We start from the raw sequence: 20,214 nt of genomic DNA, 5'->3' as shown, positions 1-20,214 counted from the left end.
TATCTGAGACAAAATAAGATGAAAACAGGGAAGGAAACCATAAGAGACTCTTAAATCTAGGAAACAAATTGAAGGTGGCTGGAGGGGAGATGGGTGGAGAAATGGGATAACTAGATGATGGGCATTAGGGTGGGAAGTTGATGTAATGAGCACTGGGTGTTATATGAAACTAATGAATCACTAAATTCTACCCCTGAAACTAATAATACACTATATGTTAACTAAATTGAATTTAAATAAAAATTTTTTAAAAATAGAGCCATCTTCTGGACATCACTTAGATCCCTAATTCAATAGAGGTGGGATGTATCCTAGAGATCTGTATCTTCAAATATTACCAATAGCAAATTGTGATGCAGCTAGTCCATGAACCAGGATTTGGAAGCTGCAGGTCTAGAATAATACCCTTTTTAATACCTTCTTCAAGCTATAATCTAGCCTCATGCATCCCAAAATGTTTTTCTCAAAACACTAGCTTCTCAAGGGCTTTAAATTCTATGGCCAAGTAAGTTTGAAAATTATTGCAAATGCCTTACTTTAGAGCTCACAATTCATATTAGCCTAGTGAAGACTAAACATTTTTATGGTAAAGAAGATTTTTATTCCAATTTCTAACCAATATTTTCCAAATTTATTTGGTCACATAAAAAAATTTTTTTTATAACACCAACAGTTTCCTGGAACAGGAAATCTTGATCTTGATTGACTCCTCGTGAACACTTCCTGTAACTACCTTCTAGAGCAAAAAATTTTTTTTCTCTACAAGGTAAGCCTCTGAAGAGGATGTAGGTCTAAGCAGAGTACCCTGAATCAGCCCTTGAGAATGTGTGCTCTCTTTGGGTAAAGGAAGTGAGGGTGAATGTCTCTGCTCTTCACTGCTAGGTCATCTGGAGACAATCCAACCCTCTGCTTCATCTTGGATCAGCATTCCTAGATATATTTCATGGGCTAATTTCATTTCACAATCTTCTATATCTGAGTTTTAAAAATGCATGCATTTCCCTATTTACCCATTACACTCAATCTTTTTTTTTTTTTTTTTTTTTTTTTTTTTTTGGTCTTCTTGGTTTGAAAGATAGAACCAAGTTTCTCACAGAAATCTGGAAGGATTTGCCAAAGCCCCTACCTACATAGTATATAAGCTTTAGAAATATTTCTCCACTGTTGTGTTAGGGTTAGGGTTAGGGCTACACAATGAATGATGGATAAAAAAGAAATGAATAAGGGATAGAATGCCCAAGGAGATAGTTGATCCCTTGAAGATTAAATAGGAAAAAAATAAGGAAAGTCCATGGTTTATTATATGTTGGTTATTCCTGAAATGAACAAGTCTCAAATGATAGCCTCACACCCATGAATTTCCTGATACTCTATATGGAATCCCAAATGCACTACTGCAATCACAAAAGAAAAGGGCTCAGTGAGCACAAAGGAACACATGGACGGTCTTCAGGGGCTCAATGGATCCTAGAAAAAGGGAAAAATGAAAGTCAAATCAACTTCTCTTAAAAAAAAAAAAAAAACCCTAGGGGCTTAAGTCCTGGTCATTAGTTTGGTAGGTTCATAAACTAATTTTGTATCTGTTAACCTGGAATAGGTCAGAATGGTCAGAATTTAATGACCTTCACAAAACTCACAAAATAATCATGGTCAACCTAGATACCAATTTCAACCTTTATAACAAAGGATGTTTCTCCCCAGAGAAAGGAGTGCCTGTACCCTTTATTCAAGATAGCTCAGTTCTCTTTTCAAAAATCTGAGAAATGAATAAAAAAGATATACGACTCAAAGAGCCTAGAGTCAGAGCAAATGGAATGGAATAATATAGAAGGGTATTTTTTTAAAACTGCAGAAAAATTCCCCCCAGTAGGTCACAATTCTCATAACAAACCTAGATGTTTGTCACTGAAATTTTTATACCTTGGACATAAATAATAATAAACACAGTAAAAATCAACTTTAACAAATTCTGCCTCTTTGTTTCCCCCGTTTCCAAGATTCCCAGTGCAACGTTAATATAACAATTGTTACTTTCCATCAGTTGTATGTGTTACAACTTTCTGAAGATACATTCATGCTTGACCCAGATACTTATTTCATCAATTAAAAGCCAACATTTTGGGGGTGCCTGGGTGGCTCAGTGGGTTAAGCTTCCTCCTGTGGCTCAGGTCATGATCTCAGGGTCCTGGGATCGAGCCCCACATCAGGCTCTCTGCTCAGCAGGGAGCCTGCTTCCTCCTCTCTCTGCCTGCCTCTCTGCCTACTTGTGATCCCTGTCTGTCAGATAAATAAATAAAATCTTAAAAAAAAAAAAGCCAACATTTTGCAAACCAATTATTAAGGAATTTACTTTGGAAAGTGTTTAAAAGTTTTTACTCTACTTCCAAATGGAAATTATGTCCAGATTCTGGTGGACCTTGCTATAATCACAAGTTATAAATGCGGCTCAAATAAGGTCCGTGTTTACAGAAAATGCTCAATGCCGACAGGTAATGTAAATATTTGAAAACATGTGTATTGTATTTATGAGTTAACTATGTATTCTTTTCCTTTCTATACATTTATGTTTTATATATGTTTATGTTTTACTCTGACCACTTTTTTTTCCCCTAAAGATTTATTAATTAATTTATTTATTTATTTGACAGAGAGAGAGAGAGAGAGATCACAAGTAGGCAGAGAAGCAGGCAGAGAGAGAGGAGGAAGCAGGCTTCCCGCTGAGCAGAGAGCCCGATGTGCGGCTCGATCCCAGGACCCTGGGATCATGACCTGAGCTGAAGGCAGAGGCTTTAACCCACTGAGCCATCCAGGTGCCCCTGACCACTTTTTATTTTTAAAGGTAAGCTCTATATCCAACATGGGGCTTGAACTCATGACCCCAAAATAAAAATTCCTCCTATACCCTACAGACTGAGCTAGCCAGGTGCCCCTCCTCTGACCATGTTTAGAAGTTGTCCACAAGTTAAAGCAATGCATGTAATTTTGAGATGATGCATTTCCCAAAGTTAAAGTTTGATATCATAAACATTTATATTTAATTTCCTTATTATCTTAGTTCAAAGTTTTTACTTTTGTATAACAGATGATTGTGCCGTAGATAAACTAGAGAACTATATCCTATTGTTTTCAAGAATTTCAGTTTGCTATTTTTTATATGTCAGTTTCCAGATTTCCACATTTTCTGCAAGTCACCTGAAACATATAAAAAATAAGGTCCCGGTATTTATAGATTGCCTAGTGTGCACCAGGATTTTCACATGATTAAGAGCCATTTTTTTGGTGTCCCTGAATGTGTGTTTTTTCCCAGAGTGGATGTGTTCTCCAAACTTGATAATTGTGACCAGTTTTCCCCAAGTGTTCATGAGAACCCCAGCAAGAGACACTGTAATAAACTAATTGCTTTGTAAATCACATGATTGACTGATAAGAGATTTCCCAAATAACATCTTGGTCTCCTTACATCCAGTACAAGAAAACAGTGGAATATAAATAAACATGACAAGATCATAGGTCGCTCCCAGGAAGCTTGAAGGGGAAGCTGCCTTAGAGAAGGTTCTCTCATCCCCTTCCCTGAGGGACTGGACCTGGAAGCTCCTCATTTCAGAGCAGAGACTAGAGAATGCTTCCGAGGTTGACCTACCGGGCGGTTTGTGCCCTACAAAACTCTTCCTCAGGCATGTTCTAATGAGCCCCACTGGGACACCTTGGCTCTCCTTGGACTCCGTAACCTGTTCTCTCCAGTATCTCCACACCTTGACTTGTTGCTTGCAACCAGCTGATGTTTCAGGGTCCTTCCTTCTGGCTTCTGCTGCTCCCCAAGGGGCCCAGATGGCAGTGGGGAGGAGGGGAAGGACCGAGGGGAAGGCCTGGAGCTGCTTCACCATCACACTGGTTCTGCTTCCTTACAGGTTCACCTGAACCATCTGCCCGTTTGGGAATTAGGACAGGGCTGGGGTTCATGAACTCCAGTAATGCCAAGTACTCAGGGACTGTAATGACTGATGTCTCAGAGGTGTGCTCTGTGGCTGGCTGTGTGGTCTAATCACGGGTCCTGCTGGGGATGAGAGCAGAGGTAGAGAACGGCTTTGTCCCCCCTTCCCAGTGCAGGTGGGCTTGCACGCATCTCACGGCTCACCCCTCCAGGGAGCCCTCAGGAGCTACCGACTAGGTTGAGGCCATCAGAGAATAAAAGCTCCTTTTCTGAGGATTCTGCCACATTTTTGATCAAGCAGAGAAGTGAGGTTCTGCAGTTCCCACAGAAGCTCCCAGAAAGCAGGATCCTGCCCAACCTTTAGGTGCTTTTCCTTTCTGAGGTCCTTGAGTCCAAATGTGGGAGCAAACTGGGTTACACTGTGTTTATCATTAATGTCTGTTATATGGGGTAGGAGCTACCCTTTTGTGGACTATCAGTTTGATTCTGCCAATCTTTATTTAAGTGTTAGAAAGAGAAATATTATTTTTTGTTAATCCTAAACCTATATGCTCCTCTTTTACATTCTATAGGAATAGTTTCAGGGGAAATTGAGATGCACATTTTATAGACAAATTATATAACGTCGTTTAGGATTTGTTGATTTGTTACATTGGTGGAGAAATATCCTTGTAGTAGACATACACTTGAAAAAGATGGCACAACAAAAGGAGTAAGACATTTCTGTGTCATGGATTTATATAGAACATAAGGAGGGGTACCTGGGTGATTCAGCCGGTTGTGTCTGACTCTTGATTTTGGCTCAGATCATGATTTCAGGATCATGAAACTGAGCCCTGAACCAGGCTCTGCACTTGGACGGGTGCCTGCTTAAGATTCTCTCTCTCTCCCTCTCCCTCTGTCCCATTCACGTTTTCTCTCTTTCTCTCTCATTCTCAAAATGATAGATGATAGATGATAGATAGATAGATAGATAGATAGATAGATGTAGATAGAACATATGGAATAATCTTCCTAGCCAAAGAAAATGACAATAGGTTATATTACAGAATGATGTTATATCAGGAAAATTAACATGTTGGTTATTGTATAAATTATGCATTTACTTATTGTCAGCACAGGCGTAGTTCATACGAAATCTATGAGATACATATCGCAATGGAAGAGGAAGCCAAATGGATACTAAATCTATGTCCTATGCTTATGTCTCATTAAGCTTAGCATTAAGGACAGCTAGAATGTATTCAGTAAATATGTGTAAATGTTAGCTTTTTCATAGCTTAGAAGATTTGTTTTAGCAGTGGCGATGGGAAAAGTGTAGAAAGGAACCAAAGTGTTATATGATGGCATGGGAGGTGGAAGGAAGGCGACCTAGGCGATAACACCTTAAATCTTCTTTCTATAGGATTTTTATGTTTAATGTCTATCTTTTTCTATTAACCTTTAACAGATTCTCAAATAGGTTATCATTACATGAAACTCACTCGTTCTTTATGATTCACAGTGGTTCTTCTATCCAGAAAAATCACTTATCCTTTCAACCCTTATTCCATAAGACGAGTTGGCAAAATCTTGGCTTATAACTACATAAGCAATAAAATGAATGTTTCCAGTTTTTCCTCGCTACTTGTAGGTAAGCAGCCCTACAGTTCAGCAGAGCTATGAATTCACAATAGGTGATTATTTCAGGAATTCAGCTTCACCCAAGTCCACTACTTTAGAAGAGAACTTGCCGGCTCACCTCCCCAAAAGATGTACTTTTTAAAACATAGGTTCTATCCAGTTCTGATGTTTATATAGGACATGATTTCCTTCTTAGATATTTATTTTAGAACTTAGTTTTGCCTAATTATTCATTAACCAGACAACAGTGTACCACTTTTGAAATTCTGAAATTTTGCATAGATAAATTCATGTGCCTCTTGTGCCCAAAGGTGACATTTGGACCTGGAACACCTCACGGTGTTGAGCCACCACCTAAACTCCCAACCAGCCCAGAAGAAATTTAATCTGTTTGCATCTCATTTGACTGTTTTTAACTGATACATGTCAGATAGATATCAAATAAAATAAAAAATAGATAAAAGAGGAGTATATTTAATTATTAAGTGTAATTTAATTATTTAAAATACTTTGCAAATCTTTCAGTTAGTTTTATCAAATTTTTAACAATCAGTTTTAATACATATCTCTAGAGGTGCAATTCTTCTGAATTGCTATACTTTACTTCCTTTGGGAGGAATAGGCTGAACTTGGCAGGAATATGATATTTTATAAATTTTAAACAAAATCAAATCTAGTATAAAGTAATCAATAGTTAGACATTTGTTCATTTGTACTCATTTATTTGTCCCTTTGACAAATGTTTATTAACTGCAAGCATATAAAAATTGCCCAGTCTATTCCACCACTTTAAAAGAAATAAAATTTGAAACAGAACTACTGTATTGAAAGAATACTAATGTACTCTAGCCTCCTTTTTGTCTTAAATTTAGCTGTCAGAAAACCATGGTTTATACTCTCTTTTTTCATTTAGGTTTTCGTGTTAAGAGAATAAAGGAAAATTAGAAAAAAATTACTATTATATAAGTGGGTAGTTTTGAATATTTCTCACAGCCAAATATTTTCCTATGCCTGTGTATTTAAAAAATAAACTTAGAAGGTTTGTTAAGCACAGAAATTGTTAATATTAACCTAAAATCAAATAAACCCTAGTTACATATGAGGAATTTTTATATGTTGTTTTATATATTTTAATATATAGATAACAATAATTTATTATATATATAACAATTATTTATATAACAATATATTTATATATAACAATATATTTTAATATATTGTTATATATATAATTACTTTTATATCCAGATGATTTGATAATTTATCAATAATGCTTATAAGAAAACAGGTATCTCATCTGTTCTGTTCAGAAGGGTTCAGTTTCTTTTCCTGGGTCTTACTTAGGTGAGGTGACCCAGGTCTGGGATCTGGTCCTCGCTTCTAGATCCCGCTTTAGAAATTCTGTTCAGGAACTGCATCATGGAATCTGCAGCACAGTGGGACAGTGTGTAAGCTAAAGGATCTAAATGTTCGTATCATTAAAACTCAAGATGAGGCTGTATAACAAACAAAGACCTTTGATGATCAACGCAGCCCTTCTTTGTGGAAATATCTACTCAAAAACATAATTTATTGTTTAATGTTTTGATTGGTGAACATGAAATTAAAGCAAGAGAGGCTAATCAGAGATCTTTCCGAATAGGAGTGCTGGTCACCCATGCTGTCTATCTAGGCTGGGTCACCGTGACAATTGGTCAGGCTTCTGTCCCTAAAAGGCATTAAAGATGCACAGGCAAATGCTGCCTCTCTGACCTTGTGTCTATGCTCCATACTGATCGTCCCCTTTCTTTCTCCCACAGCCTGTCTCCAGACGGGTAACCCACACACCTGACTATGCTTGGCTCACTGTCGCATCCTTCCACTCTGAGATTGTATCAAAGCACCTTGGCTGGGCTTGTGGAGGCTCCCACAACTCTCCAGTCAAATATTTCCTGGTACTTTCCCGTTTATCAAGTCGATGATAAAATTTATAGGCCAAGTATTTTAACACTAACTTGTTGGTATGTCCATTTCTTAGTAGGCAAACTGAATTACCAATGTGTCGATAGTTTGTTTCTGGTAGCAACTTATGAAGTGTGCTGCGGTCAGTCACTAGTTTTTGGTTTAAATAGAACTTCTTATGTTTTGGGTCTCTGTTAAAATGCATGTTACAAATATGAAGGATTGAATTAACAGCAAGATGATTATATTTCCTCTCCCTATTCATTCCAGGCTATGACCTTTTATTTCTTTTTTTTAAGATTTTATTTACTTATTTGACAGAGAGAGATTGAGAGATCACAAGTAGGCAGAGAGGCAGGTGGAGAAAGAGGGGGAAGCAGGCTCCCCGCTGAGCAGAGAGCCCAATCCCAGGACCTTGAGATCATGCATGACCTGAGCTAAAGGCAGAGGCTTAACCCACTGAGCCCCCCAGGCTCCCCAGGCTATGACTTTAAAAAAAAAAAAATTCTTTTCCAGTGTTACTGAGATAAAATTGAAATATAGTGCTATATAAATTTAAAGTGTACAAGTAGTGCCTGGGTGGCTTAGTCAGTTAAGTGTCTGCCTTCAGCTCAGATCATAACCCCAGGGTCCTGGGATCAAGCCCTGGCCTGGGAGTCTGCTTCTCCCTCTGCTCCTCCCCCTGCTTGTGCTCTTTCTCCCTCATTCTCTCTCTCTCTCTCAAATAAATAAAAAGTAAAGTGTACAAGCACAAGGATTTGACTTACAAGAATTATGAAATGATTACCACAGTAAATCTCGTTAACATTTATCATGTCATATAGATACAAAATGAAATAAAAAAGCAAATCTTCCGGGGTGCCTGGGTGGCTCAGTGGGTTAAGCCTCTGCCTTCGGCTTGGGTCATGATCTCAGGGTCCTGGGATCAAGCCCCACATCGGGCTCTCTACTCCGTGGAGAGCCTGCTTCCTCCTTTCTCTCTGCCTGCTCTCTGCCTTCTTGTGACTCACTCTCTCTCTCTCTCTCTCTCTCTGTCAAATAAATAAATAAGTCTTAAAAAAAAAAAAAAAAAGCAAATCTTCCATTTTGGAATGAGAACTCTCAGCGTTTACTCTGGTGACAACTTTCAACCATACCACACGTCATTGTTAACTCTCGTCATCCCGTTGTACCTGACATCCCCAGTACTTGTTTGGTTAACGTGAAATCAGAACCTCCAACCCCCTTCCTCCGATTCCTTCTCCGCCCACCTGCCTCCTCTGGTAATCACAGGTCAGACCGTTTTTCCCTACGAGTTTGGTTTTGCTTGTTCGTTCGTTTTAGATCCCACGTATAAGTAAGACCGTACAGTATTTGCGTTCTCTGTCTGATTTATTGGACTCCGCATAATGCTCTCCTATTGAGTGTGAGGCTGCAAATAGCTCTTCTTCATCGTGTCCTCGTTCAGGTCCGTTCCCAGAAGTGAAGTTGCTGGGTCGTATGGTAATACTATCTGTAATTTTTTAAGTGACTTCCATGCCGTCTTCTTTAGTGGATGCACCGATTTACATTCCCACCAACCATGCACAGGGGCTCCCTTTCCTCCTCCTCTGTTAACTCCTGTCTTTTTAATGCCACCATTCTGACAGGTGTGATGACTAGCTTACGGTGGGTTCCATCTGCATTTCTCTTAGGATTAGCGATACTGAATACCTTTCCATGTATTTGTGGGCGAACTGTAATGTCTATCAGCTTCTTTGCCCATTTTGATGTGATTATTTGGGAGGATTTGTTTAGGTTTTCTTGTTTTTGCTACGGAGATGTATTAGTTCTTCATATATTTTGGATTCTACCCCCTCATCAAATATATGGTTTACAGATACTTTTTTCTCTTTTCATAGATTGTCTTTTCATTTTGTTGATCATTTCTTCTGCTGTACAGAAGTTTTTAGTCTGATATAATCCCACTTATTTATTTTTATTTCGTTGCTTGTGCTTTAGGTGTTATATTTAAAAATCATTGCTGGGGTGCCTGGGTGGCTTAGTCTATCATGCGCTAGACTCATGGCCCCAGGGTCGGAGACGGAGCCCTGCACTCGGCCCCGCGCTCAGCTGGGAATCTGCTTGAGACTCTCTCCCTCTCTTTCTGCCCCTTCCCCTACTCTCTGTAAAATCAGTAAATAAATCTTTTTTAAAAAATTAAAAAATCATTGCATGTCAAGGAGCTTTTCTCCTATGTTTTCTCCCAGGACTTTCATGGGTTTTGGTCTTCTGTTTAGATCTTTCATCCATTTTGAGTTAATTTTTGTGAACCGTGTGAGGAAGGGGGTCTAATTTCATTCTTTTATATGCAAATACCCTATTATTCTAGCTCTATTGGTTGAAGAGAATATCTTTTCTCCATTGGGTACTCTTGGCTCCTTTGTCAAATATTAGTGGATCATATTTGTGTGAGTTTATTTCTGGGCTCTTGATTCTTTTTCACTGGTCTGCATGTCTGTTTTTATGCCAGTATAATATTACTTTGACTACTATAGCTTTAATATATAGCTTGAAATCTTGCTTTCTTCTTTCTCAGAATTGCTTTGACAATACAAGGTCTTTGGGGGGCCCTTAATTTTTGAATTCTTTTTTTTTACTTGAATAAAAATGTTCTTGGATTCTTGCCAGGGATGGCATTGAATCTACAGATGGTTTTGAGTAGTATGGAAATTTTAAAAATATCAGTTCTAATCCATGAACACGGAATTTAGATTCTGAGAGTAGCTCAACCATGATTTCAGCTGAAATAATTAAAATTAATTTCTTTTCCAGGACCAATCTCACTGAAAGCTCCTCCGTTACTAATTATTTTCCCTGTACATTAATTCTCTCACAGATTTGTACATACGTAGCTCTGAGGCAATCCATATTTCATGATTACTTTCTATTCCATCTCAGTGTCAATGGCTCAATGTAGGTAATCACTGGAAACATATTCCCCTTCTATAAAACTAAGAATTTAGCTTAAAGACAGACTCATAATTTAAATTTGTTTAAATAGGTAAATGATTCTTTTTTCTTTCCTTCCTTCCTCTCTCTCTCTTCCTCCCTCTTTCTCTTTCTTACTTTCCTTACTTCCTTCTTTATAATTCAGTGAGTTCTTAAATAAAGTTGTTTCTTAATAATTTTGCACACACCCAAAATTTATGAAACAATAAATAAAAGAGTTGTTTTAAAACCATTGTGTCCCATAGCTATCTGGTTCTCTCTTTAATAGTAAAATGGAGAAAAATCAAACAATGGTTACAGAATTCATCCTACTGGGATTTCGTCTTGGTCCGAAGATTCACATATTCCTTTTTGGGCTCTTCTCCCTGTTCTATGCCTGCACCCTGCTGGGGAATGGCATCATCCTGGGGCTCATCTGGCTGGACTCCCGACTGCACACCCCCATGTACTTCTTTCTCTCCCATCTGGCCATCGTCGACATAGCCTATGCCTGCAACACCGTGCCCCAGATGCTGGTGAACCTCCTGAAGCCAGACAAGCCCATCTCCTTTGCTGGCTGCTTGACACAGACCTTTCTCTTTTTGACTTTTGCTCTGACAGAATGTCTTCTCCTGGTGGTGATGTCCTATGATCGGTATGTGGCCATCTGCCACCCACTCCGGTATTCTGCCATCATGAGTTGGAGGGGCTGCTTCACCCTAGTGACGACCTCCTGGGCCTGTGGCTCCCTGCTCGCCCTGGTCCATGTGGTTCTCATCCTGAGGCTGCCCTTCTGTGGGCCGCATGAAGTCAACCACTTCTTCTGCGAAATCCTGTCTGTCCTCAAGCTGGCCTGTGCTGACACGCAGCTCAACAAAATGGTCATCTTTGTTGCCTGTATGTTTATCTTAGTCGGGCCCCTCTGCTTGGTGCTGGTGTCCTACTCACGCATCCTGTTGGCCATCGTGAGGATCCAGTCAGGAGAGGGCCGCAGAAAGGCCTTCTCCACCTGCTCCTCCCACCTGTGTGTGGTGGGGCTCTTCTTTGGCAGCGCCATTGTCATGTACATGGCCCCCAAATCCCGCCACCCTGAGGAGCAGCAGAAGATTCTTTTCTTGTTTTATAGTCTTTTCAACCCTATGCTGAACCCGCTGATCTACAGCTTGAGAAATGCTGAGGTCAAAAATGCTCTGAGAAGAGCAATGTGCAAGGAAGGTCATTCCCAATTGGAATGACATTGAAATCACCAGCCTAAGTGATTGCTGCCTAAATCCAGAAAATTTCACTTCTCTCATCTTAGATGTGTCCAAAGGACACAAGAGCAAGACCTCCCTCTTCCTTTGAATGAAAAATTTTAGATATGTTACATTCATTGATTATCTTGCAAGTATGATTTTATCAGATACGATTTTTTTCTTTTCTTGCTCATTGAATTTAGTATCTGTGTTATTAAAAATTATTTTAATTCATTTTCTGGGCCCCAGAAGTTGAATACACTATATCTACCTCTCTAGCCTAAGTATTTAAATTCACTAACTGCATGTATCATAAGGTTTGGAAGAAAAAAAAAAAAAAAGCTGCCATGAAGAACAGTCATCTCCCAAACCCACAGGCATACTTATCCATTCTCCTAAAATCATACTCGCCCTGTTAAAGATAACTGTAAAAGAATAACTCAGAGAGATATGTATTTAGCGTGTTGCATGATGGTGAGAAATTTGGGATGAAATTATTGATTCAGGAAGTAAATGAGCAGGCTGAGTGAAGGATCAAAATTAATGTAAAATATATAGGACAAAGGAGAGAAGAAGAAAAAAATCTGTAGACAACATGAGAACAGTATCATAGCTTCAGAGATAAACTGATTATTAGTAGCTAGCAGAGGAGCCAAACTGGCCATTCTTTCCATGAACAGGCTGATAAGAGGTATCAAAGAATATAATTTGGGCTGTTTGTGGATTCTTCAGAAACTTTTGAGTGTTGATCTATAAATGATGTAGATATGCAGACTATCTCGATATGTAGTTTTCTGGTTATAGTGTAGCCGGCTGTTCCATTTTGGTATTGGATTGGTTTTTACTGATTCATTCTGCAGTACAGATCCAATGATGAGGAGTGACTCCTCTACATTTCAGGTGGCTTTGTAGGCTGTTACTTTAAAAATCCAATTTTTAAAAAATATTTTATTTATTTATTTGAGAGAGACGGACAGAGAGAGAGAGTGCAAGTGGGAAGAGGAGCAGGGGGCCTGATTCCAAGACAGATCATGACCTGGGCTGAAATCCATAGGGGGACACTTAACCTACCGACCCCCCCCCAAGCACTCCTGAAATCAACTTTCTAACCCGTCTTGAGACTAGGATGCCCACTTGCATCCAGTCTTAATTACTCAACCCAATTCTTAATTATTATGCGTGGGCAGCAGAGTTTACTGGATTTTTATAAGAGTAACATTTTGGTTAATTGCTCTCCCAGTGCTCTACACTGTGTATTGATAGCACTATCCACGCACCATCTCATTTAGTCATCATAACAAAGCCATGAAGAAGGTCCCATGATCACTCTGTCATATACCTACATACCAGAAACTAACAAATGTTAGGATTTTGCCTTGACAGTCTGACTCAGACAACAGTCTGTTGTGGTGAAATTAAGCCTCAGTACTTAACCACAACAATGTGCATTGTCTATACCAACATCAGGGTCATCAATAAAGAACAAAGCCAAATTATCCCAAAGATGGATGCATTACATAAAGGAGGGTGTATTTCCAGCCTCATGTGCCACAGTGAGCTGATCTGTGCTCTATAAGGCCTAGAAGATAAGATCATTTATGAGAACCTGATTGTCAAGGACAATGACTCCTAAGGTCAGAGTCACAAAAATCTTTGGACTTTAGAGGAACACAGAACATAAAGAAGATGGGAATCAAGGCCGTTCTTACTGAGCTTGGTGAGTTAGTTGAGCTAAAACCCAGAACCAATACACCAAGATAACGACACCATAATACCTCCCTCTCTCATATTCCCTCTCTCTTTCTCTCTCGGCCAGTCAGTGTACTTTACATATGTATTTACTTAATCCTCAGAACAGTCCTTTGAGGCAGAAAGCAAGATCCCCACTTTACTTTAGGGAAACTGAAGTGCAGGAAGGTTGAGTAACTTGCCCAGTATCACAGATGTTGACTGTCCAGTCCAGGGTAGAACTGAGGCAATCAGATTCTTGACCTCATAGTCATAACCACTGGGTAACATGGCCTCTTTGGAGCTATCTGTGGATATAAGGGTCAGAGAAATCAAGGCAGTGAAACAAAACCAGTGACTAAGACCAAGTGATGGATGTCAGGCTTCAGACAGAAGCTTTCGTTTGCTGGAGGAAGCACCTTGACTGTAAACTGAAATGTAAATAGTGGGTGTGGTAACAAGGAAGAACTTGGCTCTAAGGGTCAGAGATCGCGGAGGGCCCTGACCATGACCTGCCCATGGAGCAGAAAAGTGGAAGAGAAGACAGATTATTTGGTTTCACTTTGATGGAGTAGAATTAAGAATGGATACTTGATAGTATTTTATCTAAAGGAACCCTTTCCCAAGACAAAGGAATTTAGATTTCATTTTTGGTGTTGAAAATTGTTATGATCTTCCAAGAGGCATTTATAGTACATTGCTCAGGTAGGTCTCAAGTTTCTCAGGTAAGACGGGAGCTCCCCGAGACTGGGAACTGGAATCTGTTTGCCACTTTTTCATCCATATTAGCCTACTGCCTAGCCCTTAGGAGGCACCCAGCAAGCACTGGTTGGGTACATTCATGAACCTTTATCAATTAACTACACAGTCTTCAACGTTAAACTATCTTAGGACTTCTACATTTTCCAACCTCCTCTTATTTGCAAAACAGAGTATGATATAAAATAACTACAACTAAAATTTATTTAGTATTGGCTATGTACCAGACACTATGTTAAATCCTCTAGATGCAATCCTCACATCAAAACTTTCAACTATTGTATTTTCATTTTCAGAAGGGAAATCGAGTTCTGGAAAACCAAGTAACATATTCAATGTCATAAAAATATCAAGTAGTGGAATCAGAATTTAGAGCCAGTCAATCCAATCTAGATTAACTGTGAGTGATCTTTTTGTAAGGGACCTTTTTTTTTTTAAGATTTTATTTATTTATTTGACAGAGAGAGATCACAAGTAGGCAGAGAGGCAGGCAGAGAGGGGGAAGCAGGCTCCCTGCTGAGCAGAGAGCCCGATGTGGGGCTTGATCCCAGGACCCTGGGACCATGACCTGAGCCGAAGGCAGAGGCTTAACCCACTAAGCCACCCAGGCACCCTATAAAGGACCTTCTGCAGACATATATCTGATCATTTAGTCTAGACTACTATCCAAAAAAAAAAAAAGGTAGCATCATAAAATATTTAACTTAAATACAGCAGCCACTACCCTTTCAAAGTTAGACATCTTCTTGTCCATTAGTCCCTTTAAGTTTTGAATGCACTCAGTTCTTGCAAAAGTTTCTCCTTGTCGGAGGAATATTAGTGATTAATTATGTCTCATTGGCCAGTGATTGCAGGGGAATTACAAACAGATTATAAGTATTTCCTCCTTAATATAAAAAAAAAGTGTGTACATTCATGTCTATCATGTAGAACAGAGGATATGAGCCTTTTAAAAAAGAGCATGCCAAGTTGTGAGAGTCTCTGGTTATACTATGCCAGGCGGTGCTGTGCTAGCTGAGCAGCTATGCAGAGGGTGTGAACCCTCCCACCTCTTGCAAGTTGGTGGACAATTAGGGGTTGTACCTACTGAAAATGATAGGATGGGGTGCTGTAGGTGAGAGCTAGTTCACAAGCCATTTAGCATTGGATTCCTCAGTGTCTTTGGCATGTGGAGTGGGCACTGAGAACCACTGACCTGTAGGACGATTGTTTATTCTTTGTTAAGGGTTGGTGTGCATACAAATCAAGGAAGATCTTGCAGAAATGCAGGCTATGAATGGGATGGGCAGAGATTTGCATTTCTTCTCGGTGTTCCAAGATTCCTTGTTTATGCACCACACCCAGTGCTCCCTGCAATCCATGCCCTCCTTAATACCCACCCCCAGATTTGCATTTCTAACAATCTCCTCTATCTTGCTGATGATGCTGTAGACCACACTTTGAATGTTAATGTGAAAGAGAAGCATTGTTAACTCTATGGTTCTTAGGGAGGAAAAGGGAAAGAGAGTTGGAATGGGGTTGCGGGGATGTCAGAGTTCTGGGTTGCGGGGATGTCAGAGTTCTGAAGTCTTTTCCTAGACCACATGGAAGGGTCGGCTTCCCTCCCTTCTTAATGAACTTTGACAAGACCACTGCTTCAATTTCATTTGTTTTTTTTGTTTTGTTCTGCTTGCTTTTTGTTTGCTTTTAATTTGTGTAACACCACTGGGCCACGAGAAGACGTGCATTTGTTAGCACAGTCTGGTTTCACCCTCAGAAGCCGGGCTCAGACACAGGACATCGGGTTCCTATCTCGGTTCTGCCAATCCTACCAGGTCACTGTGTGACCCTAGAAAAATCACTTAATTCCTCTGTGCATTGGTTTTTCCCACCAGTAAAACAAAATGTCCTACTAGATGATCTATAAGTACTTCTAATTCTGTGCCTCTTTTCTAACCTTCTGGCATTTTGATTTTTTTTTCTTTTACTAGAAGACACAGTTAAATGGATTATTTTGAGAATAACTGAATACAATTAATTCCTGAACCTTGCACATAGTAGGAATTCAAAAGTAAACATCAAATAAATGAAGAGTTTGTATATATTAATGATCTTGGAACTATGGATGGTATAAGATATAGAGAATAAGACACATTCCATATAAACTGTCATCCCTTTAAAAAAAAAAAAAAGGTTCGTTATCCTGGTTGGAAAAGATTAAGATTACTGTTCATTTGTAAAGGGTCCCAGATCTCTGTCTGGTGTTGAATAACTGGCATAATAATATTAAGAATTTGCATTTATTGATGGCTTATTTCACATCAAGTACTGTTCTATGAGGACACATTCATTAATATCAATCTAATCTTTACAAAAATTCCCAGAGATAAGCTTTACCATTAGAGTTCATTCATAATGAAAAAAATCCAGGCACAGATGTTAAACACCTCAGGGGTCACAGAGCCAGTGTGGCAGAGCAAGACTCTCACCTAAGTGTTCCAAAGGCCAAAAACCATGTCTATAACTACTATGTGAGACTGTCCCCCGCATACAGCCTGAACTATGGAGCCCTGCCTAGCTACAATAAACTACGGCTTAAGAAAAGTAAGACTGGATTTTTCACTGGCCTGAGAATTCATCCTAAGAAAGGGGATAATAGTATACCTAATATATTTTAATAAATATAAAACAGAAGGGTAATATACAAATCCATGAAAAAAGTGAACAAAAACTTGTAGAATATTTATTATTTATTACTGACATGTTTATTTTGTGAAGTAATGTAATTGCACAAAGAAACATGCTCAAGGATTTTGAATTGAAATTTATTCTAAAAAATTCCACATAATCTACAATTTATTAAGTTTGGACAAGTATATATGCAATATATTAAAAAGAACAAGTATTATCTATAATGGGCTACAGTAGAAATTATTTATCAAATATAGTTGAATGAAGAAATTAAGTCATTTTTTAAGGAAGGCATGTGCTGTGATGAACCCTGGGTGTTATGTGCAACTAATGAATCATTGAACACTACATCAAAAACTAATGATGTAGTATAAAAAAAAATACAAGTAAAAACAATTAAATTTAAAAATATTATTTTTCATTTTGTAGGAGAAACTTCTAGCTCTTCCTGAACTCATACATCTGTATGCATACACATGGGTACAATGGGTACGTGTGTGTGTTTTGTTTTTTGTTTAAGATTTTATTTATTTATTTGTCAGAGAGACAGAGAGAGTACAGGCAGGCAGAGTGGCAGGCAGAGGCAGAGGGAGAAGCAGGCTCCCCGCAGAGCAAGGAGCCCGATGTGGGACTTGATCCCAGGACGCTGGGATCATAACCTGAGCTGAGGGCAGGCGCTTAACCAACTGAGCCACCCAGGTATCCCACATGTGTGTGATTTTAAATGTGAAATGTAAGGATGGTGCACACTGAGTAATCAATAGAAGTTTCTTTTAGAAATAAGCTCGAGAAATACATACTTCTGTGTTTTTTGTCAATTTTTTTTTTTTAAGATTTTATTTATTTGCTAGAGATAGAGAGGAGAGTACACACAAGCAGGCAGAGAGGCAGGCAGAGGCAGCGAGAGAAGCAGGCTCCCTGCCGAGCAAGGAGCCTGATGGGGGACTTGATCCCAGGACCTTGGGATCATGACCTGAGTCAAAGGCAGCAGCTTAACCAACTGAACCACCGAGGCATCCCTGTGTTTATTGTCAATTTTACAGTGCATGTGTATTGATAGATTTTTTTTTTTAAACTTATCTCAAGACACCTCTGGTCCCTTAAGTGCTCAAATATTTATCAGTATATATCTTTCACATATCTTAGTGAAATCATAAATTAAGTAATTAAAAGCAGTTTAGAATCTTGTTGGAATGTTAAATTGTACCAAGGCATCTCTGAAAATATCCTTTTTGTATCTATTTACTTCATTGTTCAATATTATGCTGTAACGTTTGGGTAAGGTAACCTATTAACTGAAATCATTTGAATGAACAACCAAAATAACACGCCAGGTAAACTGTGATTCATCAGACTCTAAGACAAAACTGTCTGACATAAATAAAAACCCAATTTATTGTGCCATAAGGAGATGCTCTTCACCATGTGAATTGATCTTGAAAGCTACTAATACTTTAGTTTTGGAGTTACCAGGCTTTTCCTCATTTATTTAATCCCCACAATGTATTTATGGGTAAATAAATAAGGCCCCACATGAAAGTGACTTTACAGATCGAAAGTGTACTTCTCACTCATGTTAATTCCTATGCAGGTAAACGGCAGAGTCTGCCATGCGGAGACGCAGAGACCTTCTGTCCCATCACCCCACCAACCTCCTGGCCTTGGAGACCTTCACTTCCAGCCAGGGATGGGGAGAGCAGTTGTGCAGGACGCACAGCCCGCTTCACACCCACCGCAGCCCTCCACGTGGAACACATCTTTAATGCCTCCGCTCCTTTTGCAACAATGTGACTCCACCTCTCACCCCCACCCATGTGAAGTGCATCCAGGTGCAGACAGGCGCAGCCCCAAGACAACTGTGTCTGAGGAAACCAAGATCACACCTTTTCAGGAGCTATGTGCTCCTTAAGATACCACGAGCAAATGACATAAATTGCCCTTGTAAATTCTGCCTCTTTCTCGGGTTGTTAAGGATTCCAAACACAGTTCTGACCTTTTAACTCATAATTTGTTAAGAAATGCAACTGAGGGGCGCCTGGGTGGCTCAGTCGGTTAAGTGTCCAACTCTTGGTTTGGGCTCAGGTCATGATCTCAGGGTCCTGGGATTGAGCCCTGCCCCCGGCTCCGCGCTCAGCAGAGTCTGCTGAGTACTCACTCTTCCTCTCTTCCTGCCCTTCTCCCTGCTCATTCTCTCCCTCTCTCTCTCTCTCTCTCAAATAGAAAAATAAATCTTAAAAAAAATTAAGAATTAAAAAGGAAAACAAATACAATTGAGAACATTACCATTTGCATTCTCTACCAATATATCTTTGTCAGGCCATCCTGAAAACGCATTCGCTCATGTCACAACCTTATTTTCTGCTTTTTGTGCAGAATATCTATTATGGTCATTGACTATGACAGACAGTCAAATCCACCCATTTTATGCTGATTTCTTTCTGTGTTACAGTCAAATGAACTCTTTCAACAAATTTGAGCAGGACTTGACTTTACGCATAAAAGGTACAAAGGTCAAGGAAGGTCCAGGGAACTCAAATGCCTGATGCCAGTAGATGTTTTCATCTCAATTAATCCTCACTGTGTTTTTCTGTATGTTAGTTCCTCTGTGTATTTATGCCATTGTTACTCTCTTTAAATAGCAAGCAGGATCAAGACAAAAGTTATTTCAGATTAATTTTACAGAATGTTGACAATTTTGAGTTTTGAGATGTTGACATTTAGGTTCTTGAAGGATTTTCCTAAATGTTTGTTTATGTGATAACCCCAATGGTATACTATGGGAATTACTGGCTAACTTTTAATTTTTTGTTTTTATCAAAATGTGTATTTATAACCAATATTCCTAATATGTTGATAACAGAAATATAGTCTCTGAAGCCATTCTCTTCACGTCAGTGCTTGCTTATGAAAGTCAGTTTCCTGATTTCTGCACTCTGGCACATAAGGTGAACTCTTGAGAGAATATCCATATCAAATAGGATCTGTCCGTTCTCTGTGTTAGTTTCCTTTGTATAAATTTATATTTTGCATATGGTCCTGTCTCAGCCACTTTTAGAAGCTGTGCACAAGTTAAAAGTTGCAGCAATTTGATACATAACAGAAAACATCTTATTTTGAGGTGATGCATTTCCTACATTTTAGTTTGTTTGGTATCATAAAATTTTATATTTAATTTCTTATGATGGTTTTAGTTAAAATTTTCTATTTTTGTACCCTAAAATGACTTTTTAAATTTTTTTTATCTCATAGGTTCAAACTTTTTGAAATTTAATTTTTTCAGTGTTCCAAGATTCATTGTTCATGCACCACACCCAGTGCTCCATGCAATCCGTGCCCTCCACAATACCCACCACCAGGCTCACCCAACCCCACAAAACC

The 20,214-nt window shown here is 39.0% G+C and overlaps 1 protein-coding gene and 1 long non-coding RNA gene across 2 annotated transcripts in view; both read left to right on the top strand.

Moving 5' to 3' along the window:
- LOC309844606 overlaps positions 1-20,214 on the top strand; it is a 95,595-nt gene that overhangs the window by 62,076 nt on the left and 13,305 nt on the right. The window lies entirely within an intron of this gene.
- Positions 10,738-11,679, top strand: LOC309844588 (olfactory receptor 2A1/2A42-like; the record flags this gene model as incomplete). Its single annotated transcript, XM_082691665.1, has 1 exon — positions 10,738-11,679. The coding sequence occupies one exon, from the start codon at positions 10,738-10,740 to the stop codon at positions 11,677-11,679; it is 942 nt and encodes a 313-aa protein (XP_082547791.1).

This window comes from Mustela nivalis, assembly GCF_964662115.1.
Source record: "Mustela nivalis genome assembly, chromosome: 12".
NCBI lineage: Eukaryota > Metazoa > Chordata > Mammalia > Carnivora > Mustelidae > Mustela > Mustela nivalis.
Note: the sequence above shows the minus strand (reverse complement) of the source record. Positions and strands in the feature narration are given on the sequence as shown.